Genomic DNA, 11,331 nt, shown 5'->3' with positions numbered 1-11,331 from the left:
GTTGTAGTCCAGTCACCAATTCTCGAGTCCAAGTCACTCTCGAGACCCTACTCTTCGAGTCAGAGTCCAAGTCACTCAAGAAGCATCCGAGTCAAATCCGAGTCATCATTACCTGTGCTCGAGTCTCAGTCTGAGTCAACCACGAAGATTGGGTGACTGCACATCTTTAGACTGGGTATAGCGGGGGGGGGGTGCATAGTAGGGTAACTTACCTTGCAGCTGCACACGCCTGGGGCAAAGTACATCTGGATTCAAGACAAAAGTTTCCCAAGTCCAATTATCAATGTGCGAGTCTGTGTTCAAGTCCGAGTCCATCAGTGCGCAAGTGGGAGTCAGAGTCAGAGTGCGTCAGAATGCAAGAGTCCGAGTCAAGCCACAAGTCCCGAAATCAGCACTCGAGTCCAAATCTAGGACTCGAGTGCTCCAAGTATGTAGATGGCTAAGTATGCAAGAGATTGGTCAAATCTGATAGGAATGTGGATTATGGATTTATTAAAGATTATTCATTTTATAAAAAAGTTGAACATTGAATATAGACATTTCCAGTTGAGTAGAAACACTCAAATATTTCTTTGTTTTTTCTGTCAGACTCTTAAAAGTTACATTGCAACAAAAGGCTCTCCTCACTGTAACACCTGCCAGAACAAAAGATGAGGAGACATGAGGACTACCTTACATAGTTTTAAAGGATTGCTTTACCCAAAATACAAACAAAAAGTACTCTCTAGTAAACTCTATCTAGTCAGCTGACTTTATTTAATTTCCCAAGGTTTTACAATTTCTAGCTCATTGTAAATAGTTTTCATTGGAACTGAGATTTAAAAAAAGTCATACTTGTTACACACAGACTTGATTCACTTTTGTTTCCTGTGTGACTGAAATTAGCTTTATAACTCCTGAACTTGCCTTGGAATATTTTCAGTTTAAAGTAATCCAGTGATAGTTTTCTTTATGCCCATGACTACACTCTAAATAGCAACTGCTAATTAATGATTCAGCATACTTTTAACTGTGCCAATTAGCCAAAACGTTAACAAGTAAAGGCTAAAATACTGTGAAAATATGAGTGTGAATAAATACAGTTATCAGCAGCAACAAAAATTAATTCAACTCCCATGTAATGATGGGCCAACCGTTATCTTGAAACCAAGGATCCAATATCTGTTCATTTTGTCATTTGGGAGAAACAACCCTTTAAAAAACATCACTCTGTAAAACATAAAGATAAGTTAATTGTACAGAAAACTACTTATTTACAAACGGTCTCATGTTGAACTGAGGCTCATGTGGAGTTTATCTGTGAGGAGGAGCTGCTGCTGCCGGAGCTCTTCGTCTTCGGCCCTCTGGTGGCGCTGGGCTGCCGCTGCACCCGCTGGCTGGAGGCCTCTCGGCTCTTCTCACTGTGGCTCGCTGCAGCCTTACTGCGCACTGCTGACACAAAGTCAGAAAACACAGCAGGTTAAAGAGGCAGAACAACGTGTAGTTGTGGTGGTTGTAGCTTCACGTGCTCCAAGAACATGAAAAATGGATAAGGGCAATGAGATGAAAAAGATACAAACGCATGACATTTTTTATGGACACAATTACCCTTCTTTTAAATACAGTTTATAGCACTGCACACTTGATTAAAGCTGGGGAAAAAGGGATAAAAGGCTTTTGGCAACAACAAACTATGATAATTCAGGTTGTTTCAAGAGATGAAGGCCACACTACAAATAAATAACAAAACACACCCTTGCTCACCTCACCTCTAATTCATGGACCACTGCCACGAGCGTTATGTAAAGTCAAGAAGTCCTGGTATATTATCCCCTTTGACAAAACTAATATGTAGATAAAAGCTGCATGTCAACTGGTAAAAAAATAAAGAATGACATTTCAATAGGAGACTGGGAAAAACAAACTTTACTTTCTAGCCACTAAAACTCCAATTAAAAATATATTGTGCAGGCCCCAGCCTTGGCGCAACTGGCTGGGGCACCTGCACCGCACGCCGGCGACCCGGGTTCGATTCCCGACCCATGGTCCTTTCCGGATCCCACCCCGACTTTCTCTCCCACTTTCCTGTCACTCTCCACTGTCCTATCCAATTAAAGGCAAAAAGCCCCCAAAAAAATAACATAAAAAAAAATATATATATTGTGCTGTGAAAAGATCCACTGTAAACTACTCTGCATGTACACGCACGCACACACACAGTCCTTTCGGCATCATGAAGTGAGTAGAGCAGAGCATGTTGTTGTGATGCTGCTCCACAGAGTGAAGAAACATGCGGTACACTAATGATAGTAACATAGGCAGGCAAGTGGACAGATGGGGGTGTAGGACAGAGTGCAGCAGAGGGGACCTTGAGAGTGAGGAGCGTTAGCGTCTTGGGGGCCGTAGACCACAATCTTAGTGCTGACCCTTGTGGCTCTGGGGCCAGACGCTGAGGGGGGGGCTGCAGGAGGCTTAGGGCTCTTTCCAGAGACCAAAGAGTCCTCTTCTTCAGTAAACATCAGGCACAGAAAAACACAATTCAAAAATGATAGAAAAATAAGTTAGAGAGCCCCGTGACATGCACACAGTGAAGACTTATTTTTGATCTACTTTATATCGTCGTTCTTCAGTTCACCTTTAACTGACTGAAGAGGGAGTTTAGTGAGTGAGGGGGATTAGGTGATGCAGAGTGCAGGAATGAGTCACTACTACAGTGTGTGCAGTACTTAAGAGAAGGAATGTGAATAGGTTACATGTTTAAAAGGGCTGGGAGAAGCACAGATCACAAGAAGAATTACAAAAGCGACTGAAAGTTAAAGTCAGTCAGAAAACATTGTACACTTTGTTATGAAAAGCTGTGAGCCTGAGCTATGCAGACCTTGAACTATTTCTCTCTGAATAAAGGGATCCATACAACACAAAATCTACTGGTGTCAATAGGTGTATTCCTTTTTGTCTGTTTGTCACAGCTTCTAACCAAAACCTGTGATTTTGTAACAGCCAACTAGGATATACGAAGAGGCATTTAACAGTAAAAGGTGACTTGCAAGAAAGTTATTGTGCCAAATAAAAGAAAATGTTTTAACTTTCACAGTGCTCTGCTGACTACTAGAACAGTAACTTTTCTATCTTTCAATGCAGACATTTCCATTATCACTGCAGAAAAATGTAAAGCCTATACCTAATAACTTGAATAATGGTTGTACTCCATTTTGGTTGACATGTGAAGAGAGTAAGCAGGAACTAGTACTCCTAAACCACACATTATATATACTTATCTTGACAATCAATAACCTAACTTATAGATTACACTTTCAAAATGATGCGCGAGAGGTTTTACAGCAATTAAACTGTGCCTATAGAATACCTCTACCAATGCAATTCAAAAATGTAATTTTGGTTTTGGTTTTCTGGGTTGTTTCTCTAGCTGTTGTGACCACTAATCATCATTATTATTATTATTATTATTATTATTATTATTTATTGTCAGCTGTGACGAACTTCTGATAAAGTATTCATTGTGTGTGTTGCAGACATTAACCTCTGGCCTCAGTCGGTGCTGTGGTGATGCTGGTGGTGTGGGGGGCAGTTGATGATTCCCCAACACCGCAGCTCTCAGCGACCCTCTGACCTGCACACATCGCCTTCAGAGTCTGGAAGACTGCTTGAGGAGCCACATTCATCTTTAGCAGATCCACTATGATCCTAGGGGTGAGGGAGTAAAAATCTAAAATCAGAATTTTTTTGAGTCCATATGCATTACAGTCACTTTTTCTACTGATTTCTATTCAGTGGTGGAAGAAGTATTGTGATGCTTTACTTGAGTAAAAGCCCCATTACACATTGTCAAAATACATAAAAGTCGTATTTAAGTCCTGCATTCATAATGTTACCTACAAAGGTTTTATCAGCTAAATGCACTTAAAGTATAACAAGTAAAAGTAAGCATTGTGCAGAAAAATGCCCTTTATGTGTGTATATAACTATATTTATATATGTGACATAGATCATTTTAATTCTAGATAATATTGTTGCATCAAGTAGTATTTTATTGTTGTAGACAAACAAAGTTCTGATTGAGTTTTTGTAAAATATTTAAATAATTTGACTCTTTTGTGACTTATAGAGTTCATTTTTAGAGATGCATTTTTGTTCAAAGTAGGTAGAGTTGTTTCATAAATATAGTAGAGTAAAATTACATTATGTCTCTCTTACATGTAGTGGAGTAGAAGTATAAATTAGCATTAAAAGGAAATACTAAGGTAAAGTACAAGTACCTCAAAATGTAAAGTACATGTACTTAGTTACTTCCCACCTGTTATTACACTTACTTGAAGACCTCCTGGTCCATAGTGATCCCTGCAGCCTGGGTCAGCTCGAACAGCTCAGCCTCCTCAGCACTGAGGACCTTCTTCTTCTTGATAGCATATTTCTGCACGTTGATGGTGACCAGCAGCGCGGGGGAGTCCGGGGCGGAGGGGACCGTCTGTTGAGACATCACTGATACCGTGTGGGGACGAGGATCTGAAAGACAAGAGAGGATAAATAAGGGGAAATTATGTTTAAAGACACTGGATCAATAGTGCTGTAATGTTTCTACAGTTACCCGCCCTTAATGAATAAATGGAGGAACTACTTTATTTCATACTCCTCTTCAAATATAGCAAACACGTGACAAAAAACTACAATTTCATAACAATTACAAATACTTACCGTTAAACAAACAGTTATTAGTTGACAGTTTAGTAAGAGTATAGAACCGTTAGCTAAAACTGTCCCTCTTGCTAGTTCCAGGCGAGTCCCGTCAATAATACGTCATCAATATAAGACAACCAGTGTCGTCATAAACTGCTTTGCCATTATTGATGTGCTTAAAAATAACTTCAGTCCTTCAGATATTTAATGAGTATCCTGTTTTAATATAGATTTTTCAGCTTCAATTTGTCAGGTCAGACAAATTACTAAGTATTATCATTTTGTAAACACTGAGTCAAGTAAATAAATAAAAGTAGCGCTTCAAAGAAAAGAAATGGTGCAGTAATAAACAGAATAGAAATACAATTGTGCAAGAGAGTTTTGCAAGTGACTAATGTGCAATTATTGCAGGAGCAGTAAAGTATGTGCATGTGAAAGACAAAAAGATGAGATTAAAAAAAAGGATGTAAAATTAAATACTGTCTGGGAATAAAATACAATTTGTTGTAATAATAAATAAATGTGTGAGTGCAAACGGGTGCATTCTATGGAGTTATGAAGGCAGATTGTGGACGCCTCCAATGTATGTTGCACTGTTGTTGTTGTTGTTGTTGTTGTTGTTGTTGTTTGAGAAATAATTAATACACAAAACACACAAGACGAAAGAACGTCTACCGAACGAAACCGGAAGTACTTGGAGGATTCTCCTCTCGCACCTGCTCAGTCCTCTGCGCTGTCGTCCAAGAATGGCCGCTGCTGCAGCAGGAATAAACAAGCAGGGCACCCTAGCGACAATGGAGCCCTGCATCAGACACGGGAGGGGGGCTCACGGAGGCAACGTCAAGGTTGTTATAATATCACTAAAATACACAGCCCTATTATTGTCGAAGTGATCGTGTTGTTTCGTTAGTTTGCACGATGTCATTTCGTCTTCATGGATTCTGATTTTGGGTGCTGCGTTGGCGTTGGTGACAGTTGATGCCAAACAATCGGCTATATTCAAACAGGGCCACGTGGAAACGCCGTATGAAAAGAACGTTATTGCTTGTTTGTTTTATAATCGACTTGACAATATTCGTGCAAAATCCCAGCCTGATGTTTGTGTTTGCAGTATGCTAGCAGTTTACCATTGCTAGCTGGCGTCATAGCTGAGTGTGCCACAGAGGTGGACTGCAGCTCCTCTGTGTGGCAGCATAGCTCAGTAACGTTATATATTTTCAAAGTGCACAGTGTTAATGCAAGCTGGGCACAAAATAAGCCCCTGACAAATCCTGGTAAAATATGCAAGGGGTTGTTACATTTGCTTAACTCACATGCCAAATAAAAGTAATCTATTGAGTTGCTGGTAATATTTCACACGCCATTTGGCCGGTTGTCAAAACAGTTGTTTGATCCCTGCAAGATAAAACCTGTTACTCTCAAAATTGCTTAGCAGATCTTAGTAGTCACAATCACATTTGTTTAGAGATCACAGATATAATTGCTATGAGTGGAGCAGCATGAATCTCACACACATATTCAAAAACTCTTAAGATATGACTCGTTTATTTTCAGTTGTTGTGCATCAATCTGCATACACATAGGTGATAACTTGTAAAATCAGTCCCAACTTCCCGATTTATCTTTCCTCTGTATTTATCTGCAGCAATGACTGTCACAGACAAGGTTGTCTAGATGTTAATCAATAAGTGTTTTCTCTCATCTACAGGTGCTGGAGTGTGGTGTGTGTGAGGATGTCTTCTCTCTGCAGGGGGACAAGGTCCCTCGTCTGTTGCTCTGCGGTCACACAGTTTGCCATGATTGCCTAACCCGGCTGCCCCTGCATGGCAGAGCGGTCCGCTGCCCCTTCGACAGACAGGTCACTGAGCTGGGTGAGTAAGGGGATTTCTGTTACTACGGCTACAAATTCAAATATTCAAATATTCAACTCCTGTCTGACTTTTGTAGGTTTTTAGGTATTTTATGTTTCCAATTATCTTGGCCAGTCATTGCTTAGAAATAATAACTCATAATCATGAGCCTGTACACTGCAATACGCATGGACATCAAGCCATAAAAGCCCATATTTATTCATAGTACTTGTGTACACATGTGTTCATGGATCGGTCAAATGTTTAATATAGGTTGGACAATATAACGGCTACAAAATTGTTGCATTCACATGAATTGATACAGGAGACTATAAGGAACTCATTATGTCACTGTTTATTTAGACTGTTTTCTCTGTTTTGAAAGTAAAACTCTTGACCTATTTCTTTTATTTTGTCTTTAAGTTTCTCTTTTTTCTCCACATCTGTTTAGGTGACTCTGGAGTTTGGGGTCTGAAGAAGAACTTTGCTTTGCTCGAGCTCTTGGAGCGTCTCCAGAATGGAGCCTCCAACCAGTCAGGAATGGCAGAGGATGTTCTGAAAGGCATGGGAGAAGTAAGAAAACCCATAAATCAGATACATATATAGATCACTATCACAACTACTGCACCTTTCGCTAACAGTTCTTCTATACTTCTATACTAGTGTATAATCCGGTGTGATGAGGACGAGAGCCACACAGCCTCTATGTACTGCACTGTGTGTGCCACCCACCTGTGTGCCGAGTGCTCCCAGCACACCCACTCTACCCGAACGCTGGCCAAACACCGCCGGGTGCCGCTGGCTGACAAGCCTCACGAGAAGACCCTGTGCCCGCAGCATCAGGTCCACGCCATCGAGTTTGTCTGCCTGGAGGAGGCCTGTCAGTCCGGGCCCCTCATGTGCTGTGTGTGTAAGGAGTACGGCAAGCACCAGGGACACAAGGTAGGTCAAAAATAACTCATAGTTTAACTCCTGTTAGATATCCTCATCTAGAGAGGCATGCTCATGTGTTCCCTATCTCTCTTTTCAGCACGCTGTTCTTGAGACTGAAGCGAATCAGATCCGTGCATCCATTTTGGACATGGCCCACTGCATCCGCACCTTCACAGATGAAGTGTCCGAGTACTCGAGGAAGCTGGTGGGAATCGTGCAGCAAATAGAGGGCGGAGAGCAGATAGTAGAGGACGGAATAGGCATGGCGCACACTGAACATGTAAGGATTTAAATAAAAAATCTCAAGCTTTTAGTTAGATTGAAAGTGTGTGGTTAGCGGGTACAACTTTAATTTAAGAATCTAAACTATTATTCCCTATTTAAAATGAATATTAATTAATTATTGGCTTAACTTTTATTGTAATGTATCATCTTAGCTTACTTTCTTTCATTTTGAAACATTGATTCTACCTTTGTTGTAAGAAATGTGCTTTATAAATAAACTAGACTTCCTGTCTCCGTCAGGTCCCCGGCACAGCGGAGAGTGCGCGGTCTTGTGTCCGGGCTTACTTCGCAGACCTCCACGAGACTCTGTGCCGGCAGGAGGAGATGGCGCTGAGCGTGGTGGACGCTCACGTCAGGGAGAGGCTGATCTGGCTGAGGCAGCAGCAGGAGGACATGACCATCCTGCTGTCTCAGGTCTCCACCGCCTGCCTGCACTGCGAGAAAACACTGCAGCAGGTAGGAGACACCACAAACGCACCACAATACATAAATGCATACGGATGAAAGGGTAACTTTCCCATGTTGATTTATCTGATTAACTAATAGGAACAACAAGTATTCCAATATTGAGCGAGAGACACTGACAGGCTCAGATTAAGTGTATGACAACATTACAGAAAATAACCCTACAGGACCCCATCCAGTTACCCTTTTAAAGCCTCTATTATCTGATATATATGGTAATAGCTCTGATATATGTTGCTTCTCTCCTTCTGTAGGACGACTGCAGAGTGGTGCTCTCTAAGCAGGAGATCAACTGTTTGCTGGAGACGCTTCAGAAGCAGCAGCATCAGTTCACAGAGCTCGCAGATCACATTCAGCTGGATGCTGGCATCCCCGTCACCTTCACCAAGGTACACAATGACCCCGAGGATTGTGTTTCCTGTAGCCAACAATTCTTTCACTAATAGATTCGATTTTGGCTTTGTTTCAATATCTTGTGTTTTCAGGACAACCGGGTCCACATCGGCCCCAAGATGGAGATCCGTGTTGTAACCCTTGGGCTAGACGGAGCTGGAAAAACCACAATCCTGTTCAAGCTGAAACAAGATGAGTTCATGCAACCCATCCCCACCATTGGTAAATGCATCTAAAGTATGCAATGAATCTATATAAACACAACGATTTTGCTCTCAATAACGCTTCTTTTCCATATTTTCAAAGGTTTCAATGTAGAGACGGTGGAATATAAGAACTTGAAATTCACCATCTGGGACGTAGGTGGAAAACATAAGCTCAGACCGCTGTGGAAACACTATTATCTGAACACTCAAGGTAGTGTTTGTGCTCTTTACTTTGGATATACTGTTTAAGGTGGTCTAAATGTCACACCGACATGTTAATGTACAGCTTTTATATCTCAGGGTAACACATTTCAATATGTATTTGATGCACATATGCAGTACAGTTTGCACATGTTTTTATTTCTCACCTAATCCCTTTTGTGCTTTGCTTCTCTGTGCAGCGGTGGTGTTTGTGATTGACAGCTGCCACAGGGACAGACTGATGGAGGCTCACAGCGAGTTGGCTAAACTACTGACGGAGAAGGAGCTGAGAGATGCCTTGTTGCTCATCTTTGCAAACAAACAGGTAACGGAATCAAAATAATGTTGTTTTTACACCATACAGTTTTCCCATATTTCGGATATCTCGTATTTTTTGTAAATATTTGCTTTACTTATATAGTTTACAGCATACAGAATGTCTTTATCTACATTTGGGTTGTTAGTCACCGGTGCTTTTTATATATATACTTTTAATTTCAAAAACTTTTGTGTACCTAAATGCTGTCTATTCCTAACATTTATTTGTCCAGCACTGTTGACCTTATTCTTATCCTATATTTATTTCTGTTTAAGTACATTGAGCGGTGAAAAACTGGAGTCCTATTCCTTTTGTGTGCACAGATACTCTGCCAATAAAGCTGATTCTGCTGAGAATAACCTTGTCTTAGCTCAGACAGAGTTGATGATCAGTTTGCATGTCTGCAGGACGTTCCCGGGGTGGTGTCAGTGGAGGAGATGACGGAGCTGCTGAGCCTCCACAAGCTGTGCTGTGGGAGGAGCTGGCACATCCAGGGCTGCGACGCCCGCAGCGGGATGGGTCTCCACGAGGGGCTGGACTGGCTCTCCAGACAGCTGGTGGCTGCTGGGGTCCTGGACGTCGCCTAAATATAAAACATCTACTCTGGCCTGAACTGACTCTCCCCTAACAACTGAACCCAACTCCCCCAGCCTTTGCTCATTTCCTAATATTAACTCCTCAGACTGCGGCTTTAAGCCCCCTCATCTTTCCCTCTTTGTGCACAAATGTGGGCAAAGAAAATAAAGATGTAAATACTTTCTCTCGCTTCACTGAATCAGAACATGGAAACTACAAAACCCTGAGAAATAAACTCACATTCCCCCAAAACCTGAATTAAAACCCCCATCATGCTTCTTCTCTAAGGCAGCTCACACGGTCTAGCACATTGCTTACGGTTTCTTTGTTCCAACTTCTTTTCTAATACTGAGCTGTTAATCTGGCACCTATAGCTAGCTGATTTTAGTCCAGTGGTAATAATGCTCCTTGTGCCCTGACAGTGAACTCTACCTGTGTTTTCTACCTAACGCTGTTCATCATAACCACCTCTAATGTGACAGTAAACCTGACTAAATGCAGAGTAGTCTGTTTGTAGTGATCGTATACCTTCTGTTGATTCAGTATACTCGGACAACGCGTCATATACTCCTGAGAAATACCTTTTTAGCTACATTCAGTTTATTTGCAGGTAAGATGGGATAGACATGTCCTCAATGACTTCTAGTGGCTTCAAACTGGTCAAATATTTAGAGTTTGGCTCTTTTCTCACTTTGCCTTGACATATTATGTTAGCAATAGCAGTTGATGTTTCATGGGGTCTTTGTGGTTTTTTTTTAAGTGTACTGTTAGAACCTATTTAATGCCACAGCTGTTCTTATTTTCTGTTACAGAACAAACGGTTTACTGAACTTATTTATGAGCGGGAATGTTACTTTGATATAAGGCTTTAGTGAGAAACTCAGTTTTTATGCCCCGATTCTGCCTCCGTTGTGTGGGGTCTCGCACCCAGAATGTGTTGAATGCACGTTTGCTGCCTCACTACTTTATTTGGACGCAAAATAACCATCTGCCGTTTTGTAGACTCTTGAGTTTTAATCGAACTACAAAAAAAAAAGGTATTTCAACACCTCATAAGTCCTGTTTAGTGTGGAGATGGTACACCTTTTATTCAGCAGCCTTCAGTAATACATGTGAAGCCTAACACTGACACTTGGTATTAAGGACCTATCATTGGACTTCGATTTAATCTTTTTTCATTGCTATGTAATGTGTACATGTATCTATGTATAAAAATACTAATTAAAAAAATGCACGTGTTTAAAAAAAGCCTTTCCGCAGTTTGTGAAAACATTTCCGTTTGTTTTTGAACATAGAAGCACAATGCGCATCAAACCTTTGTTACAGTGGACTTGATAATGGCTTTTGTAAGTTATTCATAATGTGTTGCTGTTAAATAAACTAATTGACCTTATTTGTCTGGTTTGAAACTTCTTTTTTGAGCTAATAC

The 11,331-nt window shown here is 41.0% G+C and overlaps 2 protein-coding genes across 4 annotated transcripts; one reads left to right on the top strand and one right to left on the bottom strand.

Moving 5' to 3' along the window:
• Positions 1–475: 475 nt before the first annotated feature.
• On the bottom strand, positions 476–4,836 carry mzt2b (mitotic spindle organizing protein 2B). Of its 2 annotated transcripts, none has more exons than XM_063888816.1 (4): positions 4,693–4,836; positions 4,311–4,503; positions 3,521–3,684; positions 476–1,431 (listed from the first exon to the last, which is right to left on the bottom strand). In XM_063888816.1, exons 2-4 carry the CDS (start codon positions 4,475–4,477, stop codon positions 1,283–1,285), a joined length of 480 nt encoding a protein of 159 aa, XP_063744886.1. In that variant the 5' UTR covers positions 4,478–4,503; positions 4,693–4,836; the 3' UTR covers positions 476–1,282. The 2 variants fall into 2 exon arrangements, with proteins under 2 accessions (XP_063744886.1, XP_063744887.1); XM_063888817.1 differs by having other exon boundaries at positions 476–1,428.
• A 551-nt stretch (positions 4,837–5,387) lies between these two features.
• trim23 (tripartite motif containing 23) lies at positions 5,388–11,295 on the top strand. 2 transcript variants are annotated; one of them, XM_063889529.1, is made up of 11 exons: positions 5,388–5,519; positions 6,383–6,545; positions 6,976–7,097; positions 7,188–7,466; positions 7,555–7,737; positions 7,983–8,198; positions 8,462–8,596; positions 8,693–8,822; positions 8,907–9,017; positions 9,208–9,332; positions 9,734–11,295. In XM_063889529.1, exons 1-11 carry the CDS (start codon positions 5,421–5,423, stop codon positions 9,911–9,913), a joined length of 1,743 nt encoding a protein of 580 aa, XP_063745599.1. In that variant the 5' UTR covers positions 5,388–5,420; the 3' UTR covers positions 9,914–11,295. The 2 variants fall into 2 exon arrangements, with proteins under 2 accessions (XP_063745599.1, XP_063745598.1); XM_063889528.1 differs by having other exon boundaries at positions 9,719–11,295.
• Positions 11,296–11,331: the final 36 nt, after the last annotated feature.

Source organism: Eleginops maclovinus, chromosome 8 (genome assembly GCF_036324505.1).
Source record: "Eleginops maclovinus isolate JMC-PN-2008 ecotype Puerto Natales chromosome 8, JC_Emac_rtc_rv5, whole genome shotgun sequence".
Lineage (NCBI taxonomy): Eukaryota > Metazoa > Chordata > Actinopteri > Perciformes > Eleginopidae > Eleginops > Eleginops maclovinus.
This window is presented reverse-complemented; position numbering and strand designations above follow the sequence as displayed.